This window comes from Molothrus ater, chromosome 5, assembly GCF_012460135.2.
Source record: "Molothrus ater isolate BHLD 08-10-18 breed brown headed cowbird chromosome 5, BPBGC_Mater_1.1, whole genome shotgun sequence".
NCBI lineage: Eukaryota > Metazoa > Chordata > Aves > Passeriformes > Icteridae > Molothrus > Molothrus ater.
Window position 1 is genome coordinate 66,029,829 of NC_050482.2, and position 23,527 is coordinate 66,053,355.

Sequence of the window (23,527 nt, forward strand, 5' to 3'; positions counted from 1 at the left end):
AGCAGAGCAGGGCAAGGCAGCCCGGCGCTGCACACAGCCGGCTCCCCTCAGCGAGTCACAGCGCCAACACCCACAGCGCCTCCTCCCCTTCCAATCCTCTCGCTCTCTCTCTTTTTTTTTTTTTTTTTAGCTTTTAATATCTTAAAGCCAAAGTACAAAAACTTCCACGTCCTTCAGCATGGTTTATTCTGGTGTTTGGCTAACAATATTTAGCTCAGTTGCAGCTCTTTTTCCCATCAGCAGTCCCGCCTTCCTTCTTTGAAGCGCCTCACTTTAATCCTGGCAGTTGGATGGGTAAAAGCTGTAATTGTGCCCAAGGAGGCTGTTACTGACCTCTACCCCCAAATTCCTGCTGCAAAACTGTGTCGAGTTCTCTGGTTTTAATTCCATAACTGGGGTTTTCAAGACTATGTGCATTTGGAATTCTCTGCTGTGAGGGTGGTGAGGCCCTGTCAGAATAAGAAATTTCCCTAAGAGAGCAGAAGCTCAATATAAGGCTGTTGTAAAATGTGAAGAAGGAAAAGAACAGATTTCAAAAATAACAAAGCCTAAGTACCACCGCAGGAAGGAAGGGAAGTAAAGAGTCATACTCCGCTTTTCTGTTGAGACAGAACAGAAATGGAAATATATCAAGATAAAGAGGTGGCAGCATAGGGCACTTGGCAGAGGCTCCTGTCCCTGCCCAGTGACTCAGAATCCAGGCAGGTGGATACTTCAGCAGAGGGCACCAGAGCAGCAAGGATGAGGTGTGGTGCTGGCTCTGCCTTGCTCAGCCTAGTGTGCACCTAAAGACTTGCTGTGCTGTGAATTCTTGTACTTCATATTGCTTCAACATTTTTGTCACACTACAAGAGAGGTGCTGAGTAGCACTGGAAGCTCTGGGATTGCAGCAAAGCAGGAATGAGATGGAAGCAAAAAGGCAGTAAGGAGCTCCATGAGAATCTGGGGCACGTGCACCTGAGTCAGCATTCTGCATCCCACACCACCAAGACCAGGAGGATGGTGAGACTTGCCCATTTAGTAAGCAAAACTTCTAATGAGAAATCATCAAAGCAAATTTTCTTATCTTCCTTATAATTTTTTTCTTTTTTCACATCAGGTGCAGCTGGAGGATAGATTTATGTAGATCTTTTGCATTCCAAGTAGCCTGAAAACACAAACATGAGTAACTGCACTGATATTCTGCAAATTCATTATATATACCATCAAAGAACTGCAGAAGGTTTTTAAACAAACCTGATGTTTGATGGGTTATATATTATTATTTGTAGAAATTGAATGGTTGGGAGAGAAGCATTCATGGTGGAACATTGATTTTACACATTCCCTTAGATCCTTCAGGCATTTCTTGCACAAAGAAAATCTAAACCTTGTGTGTTATGGTGGAGATACTGAGCATGTCCTTCCACAGTGGAAGGCTCTACTCTGCTGTCATCCTTTTATTATTTTGAAGGAAGCATATATAACTAGCTCTAATAGTTGCCTCTGTATCCCATGGGCTTGGATGATATTCAACATGCTCTTTAATGAATACTGGACTATTTTTGCAATGATTATGTTGGATTGATACAGTCTTCTGCCTTTGTCAGTGGAATTTTACAAAAGGAAATTAGGTTTTATTAATATGATGGTCAGGCACATACAAGTACTAAAGTTTTTATTTTTTTGCTATCTGACATTTACATGAAGGAATCTTGGTGGTGTGAAATAACAAGAAATTTTTATACATGCTTGCAGCCACCTGGAAAAATATTTCATTCTGATATCACAAGTTTCAAAATAGAATTTTTCCATTATTATCAGTTTTACAGGTCATGTTGGTAACTAAAATATCAAACTGAAACACTTGCCTACACATTTGAATATTTATATTTATATTTATATTTATATTTATATTTATATTTATATTTATAATGATAGCTATTCTGGTACCTTGGTTTTATATCAGTGTTATATGGAAAGTGGGATATAAAAATTGAATAGTGAGATAATGCCATTTGACATTCACAATGGTATTTTACCTATTTCTCTCAGTCATACAAGCTAAAATGGGGAGTCAGTTTTAATGTATAATCTGAAAAACATTGTTAGGGTGGCCACAAATGTCAAATCCTAGAATCACGCCTACACATTGTCCCCTCTTGGATGGAAAAAGAAAATAAAACAGAAATTGAAAATTGAGACTATATGTGGTAGAATCAAAACTAATTCTTATGGGTTTTTAAGAACATGAAGAAAGAGCAATGTGAACAAGTGGAGATAAATTATAGCAGATTTAATGATAAACTGAAATTAGATCTGAAAACAGTAATCCTAAAAGCAGACACTGTTTTCTGTTTCAAATGCTGAAGCAGTGTGTCATGCAGGAAGAAGTGCTGTGTAACTGGGGAAAGCAGATATTAAAAACAATCTGATTCCACTATTATCTAGCAGGATCAGTTCCCAAGGCAAAAAGAAGTTCATCTGCCAATTTCTGAACTTTTAAAAAACAGAATAAAAGATAAGCATTATAAAAGTGACTCTGATGGAGGTCTAAAGTGGGGTTTGAGAATTTAAGTGCTCATCTTTGCTGTCTTATATAATAGGAACCATAGGTCATTTCAGATCCCACTTCTTTGAATTTCATCAGTGCAGCACTGTGGTAATCTATGTTGTAATATTAAAAATCAGTGTTAGTGTGTTACTGCTGGTAATGGAATTGGATTCTGAGGGAAAGCACAAACTACCTGAACACTACAGGAACCCAGTATAGAAAGTGGGAGAAGTCTCCAGGAAGGAAACTTCTAGGAAGTATAAGGAAGTATAATGGAAGTACAAGGACATCCTCAGGCCCTGACCATTTCCAGCTTCTGTGAATTTAAACCAAGGTTGCAAAGAACATTTAACAACCATTTTAGCTCCTGGTACCATATTCTGCTTCTGATCAGGGCACTGACAACTCCAACAATGTCCACATTTCTAGTGTAACATTTAGGAGAGGATTCTGCAAAAGATGGCAATTGCTGATTGATAATTTTCTGTGGTGTAGAATCCCAGAATGGTTTGGTTTGAAAGAAGTGTAAAGCTCTTCCAGCCCAGCTGCTGCCATGGGCAGGGACACCAGCTAGATCAGGTTACTCCAAGCCCTGTCCAGCCTGGCTTGAAACACTTCCAACTTACATTTCTTTTGCAATTCATAGTAAGGCTCTTGCTAAGTTAAAGGCGAACCTTGTAGATGTCTTAGTCTTCTGTGTTTGTATAATCTCAAAGGTCTGTGATTACAACAAGAAAACCCTGCTTCAGAAATTAATAGCTGTTCCTAATATTATTTTATTTAACCACTGATACTTGACGAGCATTAAACTTGTTTTGGTGGAAAAGTCTAAATAATAATATTATTTCTTTAATAAAATGGATATAAATTACACTTTTATTTACTACCACCAGTAGTAAAGGAAATGTTACTTCATATTTATGTAAATGAAACATTATTTTTTCTAAAACAAGAATTAATTTTCCAAAACTGAGGAGGTCTCAGAGGGATGGCTGGGTACTCTAACTTAAGTTTGTCTACATGGTGTTAGGAATCTTCATCAGTATTGTTAAGATGTTAAATAATTTAAAGTTTTATTAATAGTGATTATTGCATTTTAATGTCTTCTCAGTATGTATATCAATTTTATGTTGTCACAAGCAAGGTTTTGGGTTGTTTGTGTTTCTTAAGTTTGCCACAGCAGATGGAAAAGGCTCCTCCCTGAGCTTAGTTTTGGAGCTCACACAGGATTTCATATGATTATGAAATCAGATCTGTTGCTGTGCCGAAGGAAGAGGGTGCAGTAATAGCAAGTGATGTGTAAGGCATGACTGTGCAGAAGAAGGGGATGACAGAGGAGCTGAGGTGGCAGCTGCAGAGTTTTCTCTGGCTGTAGGCAAAGAAAGCAAGGCAGAAGTAAAACTGACAGAACAGAAGAGAACATTTCATGTTTGGGAAACAAATAAACGGTTTAGTGAAGAATTTGTTCCCAGCTGTTACAATCCACTTTAATCACAGAGGAGCAAGTGGGCTGTCTGTGGATTAACAAATCCTGAGGTTCAAATATTCCCCAAAACATGAGAACATGTACTTAGAGAAAGTCTTACAGCTGACAGGTTTTTTTTGTATTCTTTTCAGTGGGCTTTTCCCAATTCTTTCAGGGTCATCCAGTAAAGCCAGACTAAATAACTAAGGTGACTCATGGTGTGAACTGAGTGGACAATTCCAGCTATGTGAGTTCATAACCACAGTGAGCTAGCTACAAAAACTAGCAGAGAGGTCACATGCCTAGACTTCTAGGAAAATGTAAATTAAAAGATTTTGCTACTGGTATGTAAGAAATATCTTTATGTGTGTTAATTGTAGTTAGTCTTGGCATTGACGGGTAAATTGCTGTGAATTCTCAACACATGAGTGATTGACAAAAAAGAGAGAAGCAAAAATAGAAATTAAATTATGTATGTCAACCAGCTCTTGATCAGCTTCACTGGATGCATCTTCTGAATTGGCTCATCCTCTGGCTGTCACAAGTGCATAGCTGAGAACATGCTTGAAATGATTACTAGTCTGACATTTAAATTTAAAGACTGTTGATTGAATCAGCTTAAGTATTAACTAATTTTGTCCCTGTTTTAGCTAATTGGAATCTCAGAAATGGAACATCCCAGCCCTTCAGTGTCTTGTTGTGGAGACACGTATTTCTGGCACAGCTGGATGACTGAACTGTTGCTGAAAAAGCCACTTTCTGTCAGCTTCTCTAAAATAATTCAGGGAGGGGTTTTTTGCCTTATTTTCATGCCTTAGTCAGCATTTGGTAGCTGTTCTGTGTGTGTGCCTTGCCAAGCTGTTTCTGTCCTCTGCTCTCTGAAGTGGGCGATGAAGGTTTCTGTCATTGCAGGGAGGTGTTCCTGCCACAGACTCTGCCCTCCTCACTTAATTCTCACATGCAATGTCAAGAGCAATTATGAGTTTTGTGAAAAGTGCATATTATATGGCTCTATGCAGATAATTTACTCTATGTATTATGTTGTATTGATTATTAGTGCTGTATTAACATTTTAATAATATGGTAAATGCAGTTTTGCAGTTGAAAGGTAACTTTTGTTTGCATTTGAAAAGCAAAAGCCATGCACACAAGCAAAGCCAAGCAGGGGATTCATTCTCCATTTTCTGTGGGCAGGCAGGTGTTCAGCCATCCCAGGAAAATTGGGCTCCATCATACACAACTGTGACTTGGGGAAACAAACATCAGCATTTCAAATACCTCCTGCATCTGTATGCTGAGCATGACACCATACAGTCTGGGATGTCCCTGTGGCCAGTTGGGAAAAGCTGTCCCATCCATGTCCCCTCCCAACTCCTTGTGCCCCCCAGTCCTGTCACTGGTGGGGTGGGAGAGGAGCAGAAAAGGCCTTGGCTCTGTGCATGCCCTGCTCAGTAATAAATAAAACATCCCTGTGTTATCAGCACTTTCCAGCACAAATCCAAAACACAGCCCCTACCAGCTACTGGGAAGAAAGAAATTTAACTCTACCCCAGCCCAAACCTGCAAACCCCTTCTCATTTCCTTCTAGGAGAGGAGTCATGCTGCTCCATACACACTATTCCTTCTTTGAAGTATGCACTGTCCCTGTGAGGGTGCTTACCCTTTTCTGTAATAGCAGGAAGTTTGGCTTGGTCAAAGTCATACAGACTGGATTATTTTAGGGTAGGAACCTCAAATGTAGTGGTTATCAAGTTCAGTCATGAGCTCACAGACTATGCCTTAGGAACAAAGAAGCAGGAACACAGTAAGATAGGCACTGGGGCGAGCATCTTGCTAAAATAATGTTTTTTCTCTTTGGCAAGCTTGGAAAGACTGCAAAAGCTCCTGGGGAATTCAGTAAAGAATCCTTCCGTTTAAAACCAAACTAAAGTAGGTGTGAGGCCTATAGAAAGGTGGAAGTTATGAGGTGCAAAAACTGTACAAAGTTATGAGGTGGCACAAATGGTATGAATGTTGTTTCAAGACTGTTGGAGGAAATTACCATGAGTGTTAAGGGGGTGATAAAAGCCATGGGCAGGTGACAATAAAGTTGTGTATTGTAAGGCAAGAAAGGTTCAGTAGGACTAGCATTAATTATGGTGCTCAAAGCAGTGTTCCCAGTGCAGAAGGCAGCTAACCATTGATTAGGCTGCAGAGAACACTGGCCATGGCACAGACCAAAAAAGTCTGTATGGCAGCAAGGTCAGTGCTCGGGGGTAGAGCTGTCTGTCTTCAGATCCTGGCTGCCAGTGCTGCCTAGAGGATCACTGTGGTGTTTCCTGGGTCCCCAGGACGAAGGAGGAATCGAGAATCTGACACCATGTTCTTTGAAGGCTAATTTATTATTTTATGATATTATAATAGACATGAAAACTCTTCTAGGAAGGCATGGTTTCATATTTTAGGTAAGCATAGCTTGGAACATTTTAATAGAACTGAGTGTCAAATGAAAAAGTATTTTTGCACCTTTATGTCACTGCCTGCTTCATTATGAGAAGGGATAATGAGAATTATATGAAAAAGTATTTATCATTTGGCTTATGTAGCACCAGATAGCTTGACAACAGCAAGCATGATTTGAATTTTGCTGATGAAACTGTGACCACCCTACCAACAGGATTATGAAACACCTTCTCCAATATGAACCAAAAACTTTAATAATTAGCAACTACCAAAATCAAGGCAGAACTCACCAATTTTTAGTTCTAATTGTTTACAAGATATCAAGAGTAATAAAGGTGATACCAGAAGAGGTTTAATTAGGCAGAACAACAAGAGCTTTCCCCAGCTTAAACACTTGCAGTTTATCCCTGCTTGGACTTGCAGGCATATTAAAGGCTGTATCCAGTCACAGCTCTATCTGCTCAAAAATCCTGTTAATCCCTGGGCAACATTTGTGATATGTGCCTTGTGTCCTGAATGATGAAAACTTGTATTTCATATTCATCACAGTGAAATAATTATTACAGGCTTGAGAAACACATTCCATGTCAAGAGTCATCCCTTGATTAAATAATCTGAGCTAAATGTAACTGAGAAAGGGCTAGAGGAGGACCTGGGCAGCAAGGTAGTTTTGCACCTGATTACCTTAAGAATATCCTTTAATATGGTGAGCAAATATTATTTACTTGCTTAATAATGCATTCTATACACACTGCCATAGGTAAGTCTACAATATACATTAAAAACAAGATGTTAGGTGTTCCCTTGATACTTCCATGTACTTACAAACACAACTGTTGAGACTATGAGGAGAGATTAAACCCCCATGAGGAGCTAAATATCCTTGGCCTCCTCCTTGCAAACAGTATGGGTGACAGGACAGTTGGAGTAAGTACAGCTTTGGGCCTCACATTTAAGTGTCAGACTCATGGTACTCTCCACTTCTGATTTTAACACATAATGAATGTGGATTAGTATTTTTTCTAGGTCAGTATCACAATGTGATGAGTGTAGACTTCAATTTTGCAGTGGTAGAAAGCAAGCAAAAGACTTGATTTCATCTTTCAATAAAGGTTTACCCCTTGTTTCTCCCTGGAATACAAAGTAATCTCGGGATTACTTCTTCTAATCCTGCTTGCCATCCAAGATGGCACCAGCCAGTTCATGAAGAAGGAATCAGTTTTGTGGATCCATGGAACTGATCAATCACTATCAGTCAGGGAGCTGGAAATACAAAAGCATACATTTTAAAGCTTTATCTTCAACACTAACCCAGACTCAGAAAATGGTTGAAGTGGCAGGGACCTCTGGAAATCATCTTTCCCAGTCCCTCTGCTCCAGCCAGGTCACCTGGAGCTGGTTACCCAGGATTGTACCCATTTGGGATTTTTTTAATGTCTCCGAGGATGGAAATTCCACAGCTCCTCTGGGCAACCTGTGCCCACTGCTCAGTCACCCACAGAGCAAAAAAACATTTCCTAATGTTCAGAGAAACCCTCTTGTGTTTCAGTGTGTGCCCCTGGCCTCTGCTGGGCACTGAGCAGCACAGACAGACAGCAGGACAGAGCTCTCCTTTGCCTTTAGTTCGTTTTTAGCTAGCAGAGGCAGAGAAGTTCCCTGCACTGTGGTTTTTGTTTCTCCTGGCCCTGTTTAACCCTGCTCTGCACAGAACACCCAGCAGAGCACCGGCAGCTCCAGCTGTGGGCACCGGGCCGGGCCTGGGCCGAGGCATTTCCAGCGCTGGAGGGACTGATCAGAGACTGAGTGAGCTGAGCTACTGCCCACCAAGGGACTTGCTGAGTTTGTCAGCTCTTTGGAGCAGCAAGAGGTTTTACCGTTTAATATTGTTCATTTTTTTGTGCTGGTGAATGTTTTGCTGTTAAATAAACAGTTTTTTTAACTTTTTTTTCTCAAGAATCAGTCTGAAAGATTCATGCTTAAAAAAAACCAAAACAAAACAACAAAAGCAAAGAAAAAAAAAGAAGACTGTCCCTGCCCTCTGCCATGACAGGGGTTTGAAACTAGATGATCTTTAAGGTCCCTTCCAACCCAAACAATTCTGCAATACCATTCTATAAGGCACTGGAAGGATTTTGAAACCTTCCTTTCTTGTTAGGACACCTATTGTGTTCAGTAACTTGTCATCTGTTATAGCTTATTTTAAAACTACTGGATGAGGTTAAGGAGTTTCTTAAGAAGAAATGCAATAGAAGGGACTGAAATGTAAATACAGGACTGGATTGCATTTTGAGGTGTGTGCTGTCAGTGGTAGGCAGGAACAAAGCAGTGGTAATATAGAAAGAGCTGAATATTTAGCTATGAAATGCTGTAAGTACAGCACTGTTGACCATTTCTGCATTCCAGACCACCTCCTCTTAGGCTTAGGCTTAATGAGAAACCTTTGTAGAATACACAAAGACCAATACATCAAAAGCACCATTCTGCACAAATTTTTTTCTCAACACAGTATGTGTCCCTTCTACAGTTTTAAAAAATTTCTTTGGCATTAGACTAGGTTTACTAAATGACTTTGCAAAAAAGCCCTGTTGTGTCATGAAAATGCAAGGAGTAGCTAAGGTGAAAAAAACTATCACCAATCTGCCTTGTTGCATACACATAGACAAAAGAACCTCAAGACAAATGCTTTGAGTTTAATTCTGAAATCCTCACATTAAATTTAGTAACAAGAAGTTTCTGGAGCCTAAATAACTTTTAGTATTTGGCCCCAAATAATCAGCTTGAACTGAAGCATTTCTCACAGACATAAACATGTGCTTTTGAAAATCAAATCCTAGGGGCATGCCAAAATGTAACTTCAGGGTTCAAACTCTACTTTGCTAATGGCAAATATGCTGGTAAATGCCTGTAATACAGCATTTCTCCCTTCTGTGGGGCTACCAGTTCTCTCACAGTCTCACCAGGGAATGCATGGGGTGGTCTATCCCCATCTCTTTTCCTAGAGCTGAGCATGCACACACTGTCTGCCCCCAGGTATTGCCACAGGAGTGATCCCTGAGCTCACAGGGAATGCACCACACATACCCTGCCTGGATCTCGATTCCCAGCTGCTCTCTGTGCCAGGGCACAAGCCTGGACAGCCTGGAACTGAATGGGTTAACACTAATGCCTTTGTCAGTCAGGTCAATCCTTTAATAGCCACTTTAGGCTTCATAAATTCAAATTCCCCTTTGTGCTGGGCCAAGGGGAAAAGATAGGGTGATGCATCTTTAAGCAGTGAAGATGAGATCACCTCCTTTTTATAGAAACTGAAGTCATCCAAGAGCTGCACAGCAGTAGGCTGAGCACGTTTCCCAAGCTGCATAAAAACAGCCCTATCTGGGAATTTCTTTCCAAATAAAAAGGGAGCACATTCCCAGCCAGCTCTTATCTCAAAATATGACTTGTAGACACTGCTTTTATTTTTTGGGGAGAACTGGGCGATTTGACTGGTTTTATGTTATTACTTCTCCAGCCATTTAACACCGTCTTTACGGTTGTGAAAGTGAAAACCAGATCCTTCATTTTCCACTGGATGTGATGAGAAATCATTATAGCACTTTGAATCTCATCTAGACAGGAACAAGCTGATGCAGTGATAGAGCAATCAATATTTTTAAAGATAAAGCAATAAATCCCACATTAAAAAAAAAATCATCCTGTCCTAATACTGTGCAGTATCATAGAGGCACTTAAGAGAAAGAGTGTACATAAAATAGACCTTGCCCCCATGCAAGCACACACACAAGCTCCTGCACACACAGACAGACATGCAGTCTGAATCATTCCTGGGTTGAACAGAGGTCAGAACCAGGATTCCTGCAGGAGTGATGACAACATCACAGGACATGTCTGCAGCCATGGTTTGCCCCCTGTATAAACCACAAGAACATACTCTAAATTTGGAGTCCAGCAGGTACATCCATAAATCAGTGCAGTGCCTACATTTAACTACACATTGTGCAAGCTGAGTGACATCACTTTGTTCTGACTGTTCTGTACCTTGCACTGCTTACATAACTCACGCTACAATCAGCTCTCCTTGTGTTTCCTAGTTTTAGAAAAGGCTTAGTAGTTTCATGCAAGGACTGGATATGTTTTGAAGTTTGACTGGTTTCATACACTGTAGCTTTGTCTAGCAGAGGAGAAACTCCCAGAGGGTGAAATTATTTGACCATGTTGCTTCAGTGCTGGCCAGAGTTCAGGTCAGCAGTCTGTTCACTGGAGCCTTGTGCTCCCCATGCCAGTTCAAAGGACAGGGTTCAAAGAGGATTTTAACACTTGGTGTAAGCAGGACTGAAGGGGGGTGAGGAGTGAGCTGTGTTGAAGCCCTGAAAGCTTTTTACTCATGGAGTAAAGGGGTGAGAAGATGAAGCACTGCTGTGGTGTCTCTTTCAGTCACAGGTTCCCTGAGCCACAAAGAGCCACTTAGGGTGACAACTATAAGGAAGCTTGGTCATTAATGAGCCAGGACTGTAACAACAAGAAAGCACAGCACCAGGATGTGTGCTGGGACCTCACACAGACCAGAAGGAATCTGTGCAGCTGCCCGGTCACTGTGCATTTCAGGCCCAAACTTCTCCCTGCCTATGGGCCCCATTCCTGTGTCCATTCAGCTGTGCCCTGGGAATGAATAACCAGGGACGAGCTGCCCTGGAGACCTGGCTGTCCTGGGCCCTCTACTCAGCATGGAGCTGAGAGCTTCCCACCTTCCCACACAGAGTGCAGCAGCCTGTGGGGAGGCACAATCACACACACCTGGGAAAGTGCCAGGTCTTGCATCATCTTTTAGGGAAAATGTGAAGCATGGGAGTAGCTGAGAGAAATGAGCTCACCTGTTTTCTGAAACCTGTATGTGTGTGTACAGATATGGAGTCCACAGTTGATGTTATTTTGATTTATTAATGTATTTGCTGAGCTTTACTGTGGTACACTGTCTTGCAGTGTAGTGGGGTCCTACTAGGATTGATATAAATCAGAGAACCACAGAAGGAAAACTGTGATTACAACAGGATGTGGATTTCATTTCAGAAATAATGTGTTGTTCTGTAGCTGTCCTTTCAGGTTTCACTTTCATAAGCCTCTTAGAAATTCAGCAGTGAAATTTCACTCCACCTTCATTAACAGCCAAAACCCAAGAGCACTGCATGCCGTGAAAAGCAGATAGTGTATGACTATCTGATATATCTGTACAAGGTAGTTATATTAAAGATTTATGATATTTACTAAAACATGGCCATATCCTTAGCTTGCACAGCTTCAGGCTTGCACTTCAGGCTTGCACAGCTCCATTGGTACATAGCCAAAACACCCCAGCTGGGAATGCAGCCTTCAAAACCCTTACTCATTTGATTGTTGATAGGCTGAGGCACTGAAAGTCTCAAAAAAAAATTTACACTCATCTGGTATATCTGTGTAATAAAGCAAGAACTATGTATTTTTCACATCTATTGGTTTTTTGTCATTTGTCCAGGCACAAAAGTCAAGACTTGTTTCAGCTGAGTTTTTCTCCTGGAAGATGTTTCTAAACCAGGGATATCTAGTTTAGAAAACTAGAGATATTCTTTCAAGTTAGTTCTCTACGCAATCCTAAACCAGCTGAATAATAAAAAGGCATGAATGTGCATGTATATGTCTGAATGTTTAGAAGATTTTTGTATCTTTTCACTGACTTTTCCTAAAAACCAATCACTCTACAAGTGCATTATAACTTTGAAGAAATAATTTCAAAGACATGGTAGCATTGCATTTTTTGCTGTCCAGCTAAGATGTTGACTTAAACCAAACATCAGTAGCAAGAAGGTTTCATCACTGAAAAAGTGTAATACCTGTAAAATTAAAAGCTCTGGCTTGTTTGTTAAGGCTCATTTTGTTGCACACATAGAAATTAAAAGGAGCAACACAAAACCAAAGGCCAGCATGACTGGTTTGCTGCCTTAATTGTGGTAGCTGAGCTGCTGCAGAGCCCTGTGCTGTAATTCCTTTCCAGCCATGCTTGCAGTGCCCTGTGCCTGTCAGGAGACACACTGCTGCTTATCATAAGAGGAATAACAGAGCAGGAAAAAGCATTTCCTGTGCTGCCCACAGGCTCAGAATACCCTGCAAAGATGTGAGGCAAGTGCTGAGCCATCCCTGGAAGGCAGCCACATCTGGAAGCTGGATAGCAAGGAAGAGCTGGCATTCCATCATCTGGGTTTGAAGAAAGGTTGGAGGATGGGAAAAAAAGGGAAAAAAAGAAATAAAATAAGGAATGAGACTTGCAACCAGCTATAGAGAAAGCAGATTTTTATGATGATGAAATGTTGGGTGACATCCAAGCTAAGAAAGACCTGACAGTTCAGGATGCTTTTGTTATAATAATTTCTTTATCTGACTGCTGCCATATGTGATTTTTGAAAGACTTCTGACATCTAATTTCCCACCCTTTGTTCATAAGCAATAACTTGTGTGTTTAATCTCTTAGAGGACTCTCTTCTTTTGTCCATGCACAGTAATTAGACCTAGCACAATTTAGAGCCTCTAGAGATTGCATGTGTGGGATACTGTAGCATTCAGAGCTAAATGCATGGCATTTTTCCTTTTGTTTAATTTGAAAATATTAACCTCGTTTTTTCATACTGCCCAACAAAAGAATATGGTCTTCACAAGTGGAGCTGTCCCTTTCCACCCTCTGCAAAGCCTTACAGGTGTATTTCCCCTGAACATGCAGTACATGCAGGCCTTTGAAACAAAGAATGACATCAGACTAACTCATCAAGAGAAACTCTGGCAGCTGTCCATGACACTGCTGAATAAAAGCACTTGTCAGGGCTAGCACACAGCCAGGCATCCGTGGACAGACAGGTTGCACTCACCAATTACTTCCCAAATCTTCCCATTTTCTTGATTGTGCCTGGCTCAGAGATGCAGCATGGGACTCGGTGCTCTGCAGGGACTTGGTGCTTTAGATCTTTAGATCTTCCTGACCTGAGATGGCTTTTCTCCCTTAATGTTTCCACAAAGAGCTGGTGAGATGCAGGAAATAATTCTGAGAATTTGGCATCTGACGTGCGTAAAGCTTCCACAGGAGCTGTAAGCAGGCAGGATGAGGTGTGTGTGTGTGTTGGTGTGCAGTTCAGCTCAGAGCAGGCAAGGCAGCACCCCTTGCACTCCTGACATGCAACACTGACAGAGAAAGGATTTTCCTGACAGCCACACTTTGGGTGTGCTGACAGAGACAGGTGTGAAGAAGGAAGAGATGTTTGCTATACAGCATTTCTTTTGGCCTTAGCCACTAAATTCGTGTTTCAAGAGTGAAGAGTCTCTGCCTAAATTCATGGAATCAAGTAATCCTCTGTGTTCTCTAAGCCATTAGAACTGTGAAATTCAAATTTATGTTCTTCAGCTTATTTATCTTAAATATGCTGAAAACAGCCTTTCTTCAGTGGAAAGACACATCCCACCTCCTTAGCTGCTCCTTAGCTGCCTCTTCTTCATCAAATTGCTTGAGGAAAGGAAATGTCACAGCCTCCTGCCTGAAACAAGCACATCATAAGCTCCCTAAATCTAACAGACACTTTTTAAGCTCATCTGGGGAGCACATTTTATAATCTATAAAATATTTGTCTAAGGAAGATCAGCACTACATGAAGGAGTGCTGAGCCTGGGGACACCCAGAAGCTGACTGGCTTGACTCCATCTCCTCCTGCTCTCTCTGCACCAGTGTGATCAACATTCCCCAGGACAGTGTGGGAGGGTGCAGCTGGCCAGGGAACTGCCTGCCACTAACAGCAGGAGCACTGAACACCTCAAGCCTTCAAATGTCTTACTTTTTCCTCCTGGTGAGACACAAATGCCTTACAGCACAGAGTAAGCTTGTCTACAAGCAGTACAGAAACTTACTTCTAACACACACAGCTCCTCTAAAGTACCATTTGGGGAATTTTCTCTTTAAAGCAGGCTGAACCCTGTTCTGTGTGGTTACAAACAGGTCTTGCACAAGCCTTGAGCACCTCCTGAAGTGGATGGCAAACAGTTTCCTGTGCTTTCCTTGCAGCCACAGCTCAGTGTGACTCAAGGGTAGCCCTGGCTCACCTCACTGAGCCCCTGTGGCCCCACCACCCACCTGTGTTCCACCAGATTTGTCCTCTCAAAGGACGCAGGCAACACTTAGGCAAAGTTACACATTCACAGTTCTGAAATCCTGTGTCCAAGAGGTGGGGAACATTTCTTTAGCAGCTGCTGCCTGTGAACTCAAAGCCTGTAACACACAGAGGCTCAAGAGTGCAGGCATGTGAAGGTGAGACACAGGTAACATGACAAGGAATTTAGCAAGATACTGGCAGCAAGTAAGAGTCCTGTGGAAAGCAATGCTGTGTCACTCTCTGGGACAGACCTGTCAGCAGATACTTGGCCTGTGCTAAGCCCTGATTACCTCTGCTCTTGGAGGTGGCCTCCAGCCAGTTCAGCTTTCTCAGCAGAATCCCATGCCCTGAATGAAAAGCCCTACCCAGCCTGGCAGGAGCTTCTTTCCTGAAAGGAAACTGAATTTGTCAAGGGATTTCCCCCCTTCCTCTTATCCAAGAGCTTAGAAGTGTGAAAAAATAGTTCCTACATGGATTTCAGACTTGCTGAGCTGGTGAAGAGCTTGGGGTGGGTTCATAAGTGATGAAGGGTTTCTGGGTACAAGTACAGCTCAAGAGAAACAATGAGACATGGATTCTATGTAAGTGGCTTATTAATCTCAGAAGTCTGTTTTCACAAAGGCTATGGTTCATATGTCACTCCTGTTGAGATAATTATCCTCTCAGGAACAGCACAGGAACAACCTGGGATAAAAGGCTCAGATGCAGAAGGCTCAGTGGTTTTGGCTGAAGAGAAGAGGGATCAGTCTGAGCTCAAAGCTCTACAAACAAGTTCAGATGTGTTTCTACTCCTACAGTGCTGGGCTGAGCCCTTCTGGCTTCCATTCAGTATAACCTGCAGCAATTAACAGATTAAAGTAGGAGCAGGGGTAACAAGACTGCTACAAAGAAAGGGGGGGGGGAAGAGCAAAAGAAAACTAAATGCATAGAACACCTCTAACTTCAGAATTGCATGACCTAAAGTATTCTGCTGTGCATTCAGAGATCTAACTTCAAAGAGTTATTTTAGCTGGAAAAAGATCATGTAACATTCTGTACATAAAACTTTCAGTAACTTGTATGTTTAATGTTGGAAGCAAAGTCAGGCCTGTGCTGAAGTTCCAGAAGTAACTTTGAGTTATCTTTCAAGCTGGCCAACTTAACACAGTTTATAATGGGAGGCCCCAAACTGCCACGTCCTAAGTCAGAATGCTTTGATGCAGTTAGAGAGGCAATTAAGAAAAGATTGAGAGTTCTTCTTTGCATATAAACTGCCTGGATGGCCACTGACCCATAGGCAAGCCCTCAGCACAGCAGCAGACTGCCAAAGATGGCAATACCCCAATTTGAGACCAAAATAGGATTCAAATTTTTAAATTGCTTAATCTCTTCCTCAAAAAACTGCATTTCATGCCCAGTGTCTTCGAGCTAGTTTTAACATTCATTTGCTACATACAGCTGCTATTAATCTTAGTTTCTTATTATCAGTAAAGAGCACATGAGAAAAATGGGGGTAATTTGCATGTTTATAATTGGTTGAATAGAACCTCCAAAGCTTCAGAGTTACAAAGTCTGCTCCTGCAAAAGTTTATGCACACAGAGACCTTGAAGTGCTCAAGAAATGCAGAGCTCAAGTGCTCTGACAGGTTGGAAGAAGCCACACAGGTTTGCCAGGGTCAGGACTGCCAGCTGTGTGTAATCTAGGACTCAGCCATTGGACAGACACTCAAATGCATTCAATAAGCTCATATTTTCTAACTTGCAAACTCATTTTCACCATTAGATATTCACACCCCATGTGGCCCTATCAGCTCACTGCAGGCTACCACTATCAGCTACTACTAAAATAAATATAGAAAGAAAAATACAGCCTCATACTAATAACTTGCATGACTTTCACATAGCAAAGGTGACTGTTATTGACTGGTGCAAAAGGCACACCACACAACATTAAGCCAGCTAGATATTTTTAATAAGCCCAAGGCCTTTGCATTTACCTCTCTGCTGTTTAGAACACGCGTTCTAAGGCACAAAAAATAATTCAGCCCAGCCTCTGCCCCAAAGCCTATCCATCTTGTTGATCAATATGCGTATTTTACATCAAGACATGAAGTGCATTATTACATAAGAAAGCACAGGAATCTATTGTCAGGACACTGTGCAGCTTAAAATCTCCCTGGAGAGACACTCCCAGGCTGGCAGGGCCTTTGTGGTCACAGCTCAGTGAGGGCCCAGGACAGACCAGAGCCAAAGACCACCACTCCTTCCAAGGGGGCCTCAGGGCTGAGCTTAAATAGAGATCCCAGCTGGGGAGGGGGAAGGAGACTCCAGGTGAGGGTGCTCAGGGCCATTATACCCATTACCCTTTTGTAAGACAGAGAATTTTGTGTGTAACTGGGTTGGGTGAGAGCAAGTATGGTCAGACAGTGCTCCTAGTGATAACTATAGTTATCACTATACAATTATATAGTTATTATAGTGATATAGTGTTAAGTGTTGATGAAGAAGACCTTCAGGACCAATATATAAAGATTAGATACAAAGCCGCCTCTCTGTAAAGACTTTGGGCAGACAGAGTGGCTTCTTGTTTTACAGTGTACCATGAGATCTTTAAAAAACAAAATCAGTTAGCATTCTAGGATTCTAACTGATCTTAAGGGGACTTAATCAATAGTCCCTTTAAGAAAACAAACTTTATTCCTGTGTTTTCTGATCAAGTGCTGTGATCAGCTAGGAGGTATATTTGGCTATGGAAGCCTAAAGGAAGGAAAACAGAGGGCACGTGGGAACAGGAGAGCAAGAAGGAAGCAGCAGCTCATCCATGACATCAGTGGGGTGGGCAGGAGAGATCTGCCTGCAGTGACAGTAGACAGATCTGTGGGACACAGTGAGAAGGAAGGATAGGGAAAGAGGAGTCCAGAAAGCCTGACCAGAAACAGTCATTAGGTGTCAGGGATGCAGGATGGATTGTCAGGGATGCAGGAGGGGTTTCCCAGGATGCTGGTTGATGTCAGGGATGCAGGATGAATTGTCAGTGTCACCTTGGTTTTTAAGCTTTTCTAAGCCTTCTGATGTTTACATTCTTGTAACAAACTTTCTCAGACACTTTATGTAAATAACTTATTGTTCTGCATTCCTTTATGGAGGAAGAGAAATTTAATGGACTGTTGGTTTGTCCAGTGTCATTGGAGAGATGGCACTTTCACTTTTGGAAATCTATAAATACTGGAGTCAGAAATTAAATATTCTCTTTTTACCCTTGTGAAGAGTTGCGTGTCCACATCATGTTATTTCATGCCCTATAGTGACAGTCAGGGATGCAGGATGGGTTTCCCAGGATCCTGGTTGATGTCAGGGATATGCAGGATGGGTTTCCTGGATGCAGGATGGGTTTCCCGGGATGCAGGGTGGATTTTCAGGGATGCAGGATGGGTTTCCCAGGATGCCGGTTGCTGTCAGGGACGCAGAATGGGTTTCCCAGGATGCAGGGTGGATTGTCAGGGACGCAGAAGGGTTTCCCAGGATGCCGGGTGGCTGTCAGGGACGCAGGACGGGTTTCCCGGGATGGCGGTTGCTGTCAGGGAGCACCGGACGGGTTTCCCGGATGCCGGTTGCTCTCGGGGATGCAGGATGGGTTTCCCAGGATGCCGGTCGCTCTCGGGGATGCAGGATGGGTTGCCGGGGATGACGGTCGGCGGCGGGCCCGCCCTGTGGGCGTGCCGGGGCTGGTGCCGGCCCTGCCGGTGCCGCCCGGCCGCAGCAGCGGCAGCCGCAGCAGCCGGAGGAGGAAGCGGCGAGCGCGGCCGGGCAGCGCTCGGGCGGCGGCAGCAGCAGCAGCGGCCGCCGTGTCCCGGGAGGGCCGGCGGGGACCATCCCCGGGGGCAGCGGCCGGGCAGCGGGGCCGGGAGGCTCCTGCTCCTGCCGTGCCGGGCCCCGGTGCCGCCTGCCGGCGGCCTGACATGAGCTCGGCGCTGGCAGCATGGCCTGTGCCCGGAGGGACGGCGAGGCGGACGGCGAGCCCGACCGCTCCCTGCGGCACATGCTGAGGGCCATAGCGGAGGAGCGGAGCCGCGCCGGGCTCCGGCACGACGGCCTCGGCGGCCTCGGTGAGTCGGGCGGGGCGGGCGGGAACGGAGCCGGGCCGGGAGCACCAGCCCCGGCAGCCCCGGCAGCCTCAGCCCCGGGCCGGCAGCAGCAGCAGCTGCACCTGTTGTGTTCCACGGGCACGGCCCCGGCCCCTCACGCCCGCCCGAGCCCCCCGGGATCATCCCCGCTCCATTGTCTGAAATGCCCTTGGAGGGAAAAAACGCTCAGGCAGCACCGCGCACATCACCCCATACTGTATTTTTTAAGTGTAAACAGCGTATCGTGTGTTTTGGGGTGGAAACAAGCGATTTTGGGCGCCTCTTGGCAGTGCTCGCTGTTGTGCGGCTCTCCAGAGATTGCGAGCCTGACGCCTCCCTTCTCTGTTTAAATGACTTCACTCTGCTTGCCGTGGTCTAGTAAGCACAGGATGTTGGGGCTCTTGCAGGTCGGTTAATTTTTTAAACCGTGGAGGATTTCTTAAGCTTTCTGTCTTGTTTATTTTCATCTCGGCTGATGTAAATTTCACGCAGTGGGTCTTCATTTAGGTTTTGGCACAGCTTATGCACTGCAAAACAGAAGTTTCAGGTGGAAATTCGGTCGACTTTAGGCAACAGAATGGTATGGCAGATCATTAACCAAAAGTGTTCACATCAGGAAACTCTTCTGGCCAGGCTAATGAATAGAAATTACTAATTTTTTATATGCAGCAGTAGAGATCATGGAAATTGTTCTTCACATCCAAAATTTGTGTCTACCTTATTCAAAGCTTTGTATAGCCAGGACTGGACCTGTGTTCTAAGGGGGTGAATATCCAGAAGTTCTTGCAGGTGCAGTGCTTGAAATGATGAAAAGTGACATACAACACTTGTTTCTCCCATGGTGCCTTTATTAATGACTCCTCCCTCCTCAGCTTGTTTATAAGGCCCCAAAAGTCTCATCCATTTCTGAGTCTTTGTTAAAAGCTCAGAGTAAGTTTTTATTCAGGTTTTACAGGCTGTGAGGTTTGGATGAACATGGGGACTCTCTGGTTCTCTGCCTTTATGCATCAGTTTGTCTGTCAGTGCTTGCTGTGGTCTCCCTGGGAAGGAATGGGCTCTGTTCTTTCCTTTTGCTTTGCCACAAAGTGAAATCTTGTACAAAGAGAAATGATTCTTGGTTCTTTATGCCTTTTTTCTGATAGAATTGGCTCTCTGGGATGTAATGTAGTGTTGAAATGTTACGGGGCCTAATAAAGCAAGTAAAATGTTGTGGCAAAGAAATTGTAAATGAAATTTAAATGCCTGTGCGATTGCATTCATTGGAAAGCTTCTGTCAGGTCCTGTTTGGCCATCTCATGTTTGAATGTGTGATAAAGAGAAATATCACCATCACTTTCTTTTGCTGAAATTAGGAAAGAGTGGTAGCTGGTAAGACCATGCAGATGCTTCTTCTCTGCTTGTGTTTGAGCACACATCCACAACAGCCCACCGAGGGAAGTCCTGCTGAGCGGCTTTGCGACAGTCACACAAGGGACAGGACAGTGGAACTCTTTTCTACCAGGTGAAGATTTGAAAGGTGAACCTCAGGAGAGGTGCTTGGCTCCTGGCACTGAGGGGCTGCTCGTGGCTGTGGAGATTTGTCCCTGTGTGGAGATGTGCATTTTGCAGTGTGGTCCCTGATCCTCAACATCATCATTCCCAGCTAATGAGAGCTCTTTCCCCTGTGCTCTGATTTGTTGCCAGGTTAGTAAATTGTTTAAATACCTCCTTTAGGAAGAACACCTTCTCCTTTAGGAGAAACTGTAGATGAAGCCAAGGTGTGATTCTGTGCCTTCAACTTGTGCATGTCTGCCCTGTACTAATGAAAGCTGTTGCAAGGCATGCAGCACAGCTGGAATAGCCTGGGGTGTTCTGGACTGTGCTGGGCTCTGGCAGCACAGCAGATGTCAAGGATTTTCCTCAATTTCAGAAGTCATGGAGGCAGTCACAGTCCTGTCTGGGTTCAGGTGGTTAGCACAGAGATTCTGTCTTTCCTTTGTGCCTGGGTAGCGCATCACCTGTGGGGCTTTGGAAGCTGCACACCCACAGCTGTTTTTATATTTGTGGTGGGGTTTTTTGTAGTGGCCATGTCCCTCTGAGCTGTATCAGCAGGTGAAACCTCTTGTTTTTAGTTCCCTTCAAATCAGCTGGCAAAGACTCCAGCAGTGGCTTTTCCCTGAGTGCTGCTAAACCCTCAACAATAAAATGGGGCTCACTGGGTCATAACTTGGCCATTCTGTCTCCTTTTGTCTAGTTTCTAGAAGTGAGCCCAAGGAGGAGGAAATTGCAATTTTTGCTGACGCTGAAGTTTGGTGAGAGGAATTGCTTTGTTTCAAGAATGTCACATAAGCATTTGGACAGGCTTTGTTCAGAAATGTAAATCCCCTCGTGTGGTGGGATTTTCCGTAGTGTCCTGTTTGTGTAGTGTACAAAATGCAGCACTTCAAAATAATGACTCATGTCGTTATTTACCAAGCTGGGAAGGGTGATGTCTCTCCAAGAATTCTTGTCTGGCTGTTGGTGTCACCCAGCTGGACAGCTCTGGTGTTGTGCACTGAGGCCCCTCTGAAATGCTGCTGGTTGCAACACTGCTGTGGCAAAATACTTCTCCTCCTGAGGGAATGGCAGATGTGCTGTGTGTCTCCTCAGCCAGGCTGCGTGTGAGGCCCTAAAGTTTCCTTTTGGCCAAATCCCAGAACTGGGGAGTGTTTTGTTTTTGGTGGTTCCTGATACTACTGTATAACATTTTCAGATACCTAATTTCCTTGTGTCATTCAGTGACAATTTGCCTTGCTTTTAGAGTAGGAGAGTGGGTCTGGGTGGAGCGTGACTTTATTCCTACTGGAATTTAGAATGTTTGGATCTACCTATTTATTTTTTTCTTACTCAGTCTCTTGAACTGTGGCTGGTCTGTAATGGGGACATGCAGTGGGTGAAAAATGGAGAAGTCCTAGAGGGCCTGAAAAGATGGTGAGTGCAGCGCATGGGGCTTTAATAAGGAGCTGAAAACTGAGGTTTGCAACAGGAACCTGTTCCAGGTGCCAGCAGAGAGGCCCAGTGGTGTTACCTGTCATGAAGAATTTCTTGTGCTTGCTTTCCTGTGGTCCTGGGGGTGTTCTGGGACTTGAGCAGAGGAGCGTGTGCTTGGCACACGGGCAGCAGAAGCAGGAATGCTCATCCTCAGAGCCAGAGGTTGCCTGGACTTGTTTGTGCAGCAGTGCACAAACCTCAGGGCTCATCATGTGAAAGAAAACTGTAGTGTGATTCATGGGCCACATTGCCTGATGAGTAAGACCTGGAGAGAATCCTTTAGCCTTCCTGAGAGAGGGGAAGGTGAGGTGGCACACAGTAAATGCAGGGTCCCTGTGATGGGAACACACTGTGGGTAAAAGGATGAAGAACAGGGGAAGAATTTTTTGTGAAAAACAAAAAGAGGTTAAAATTAAAATTAAAAGGAGAATTAATTTGGATTTGAAATATTCAGGCCTTACTTTTTTCATAGTGTAGTAACTTTTAATTAAATTATAATATTCAAGAAGGATATAATTGTGTCTGTAACTTTGAAGAAAGAATATCCACAGAGTAGGTGGAAGTGCCTGCAGAGAATTTACTGCAGCACAGAACTGGTTTGACAGGAGTCACTTTCCAGCAGACACAAAACATTCTTCATTCGTGGTTCTGGGAGTTAGTTCAGGGAGTTGTGGAGTCAAAGGTGAGAAACTACAGAAGCTGCAAAGCTTTTTCTTCTTTTGATCTGTCAATAACAAGAAGGTATAAAAATCACTTCTGTCCTAACAAAACTTGAGGCATGTATGCAACCAAATTCACCAATGAGTTTGTTTTATTTAGAACAATTGATTTCACCTCAAAAAAACTTTTTTTTATTACTTTTACCTTATTGTGTACACAATTTCTTTTGCCCTATTTATAAAGTGCTTTGCAGCTAATGAATATGAAGCATTCACTAAAAAAATGTATAGTCAAATACTGAGGAGAAAAAGAAGATACTAATGTAAGAAACTTACAAATAGTAACATAAAAAGGTGCCTATAGAGTAGCTTCCTAATCTGTCAAAACCAAAAATATCCCCCCCCCTCCTGCCCACAACATTCAACCAAGAGGAATCTGTATTTCTTTTCAGGAAGAGTCCTAGAAAGTCTTGCAAATACAATGCAAGACCAGAACAGATTATTTAAATCAGAGTAGATACTTTGAAATCAAAGTGATTCAACCAGTTTACCCTTAGGTAAATACCCTGAGGTGTTGAACCTCAGATTTGTAGTTGGATAAAGGTGAGCAAATAGCAAAGAAATTCCAGTGTGAAAGATAGATAAAATATTTTAAAACTGCCTTTTTTTCCCCTGGCATTGCAAAATGTCTGGAAGACATTTCTGCAGTTGGATACATGAGGACATTTGATATGTATGAGTGCTTGGATGGGTTGTGTGGGAGAAACCACAGGTGGAGCAAGCTCCTAGACCCAGTGGCTTTGTCCAGGGGATGGGAATGCCTTTCTGCTTGTCCAAGGGTTTTGTGTCCTGGGATCCCATCCTGTCACTTCTACAGTCAAGTTTAGGAATTCCCTGTAGAATCAGGCCATGCAGAACAGCAATCTGGGGCCAAACTCTAGGGCTGCAGCTCTCCATGGTTAATAACTATTTCTGTGAGGTTGTTTTTTTTTTTTTTTGTTTGGTTTTGTCTTTTAAAGTGATTCATTTAAAATTCTGTTTTGATTGTTGCTTAGAACCTTGTTCATGCTGATGTCACTAATGGCCTGTCGGGTTTCCATCACTCACTGGTGTATTCAGGGATTTGTCATCTGGCTTCTCTCTGGAGTATGACAGAT

The 23,527-nt window shown here is 43.3% G+C and overlaps 1 protein-coding gene across 2 annotated transcripts in view; it reads left to right on the forward strand.

Annotated features, from left to right (window-relative positions):
• The first annotated feature begins 18,333 nt into the window (after positions 1-18,333).
• Positions 18,334-23,527, forward strand: part of KIAA0930 (KIAA0930 ortholog) — a 53,714-nt gene continuing 48,520 nt past the window's right edge. For both annotated transcript variants that reach the window (XM_036400881.2, XM_036400882.2), the window contains exon 1: positions 18,334-18,684. In XM_036400881.2, coding sequence (XP_036256774.1) covers positions 18,558-18,684 — 127 coding nt within the window. In that variant the 5' untranslated portion in view covers positions 18,334-18,557. The remainder of the gene's footprint in view (positions 18,685-23,527) is intronic.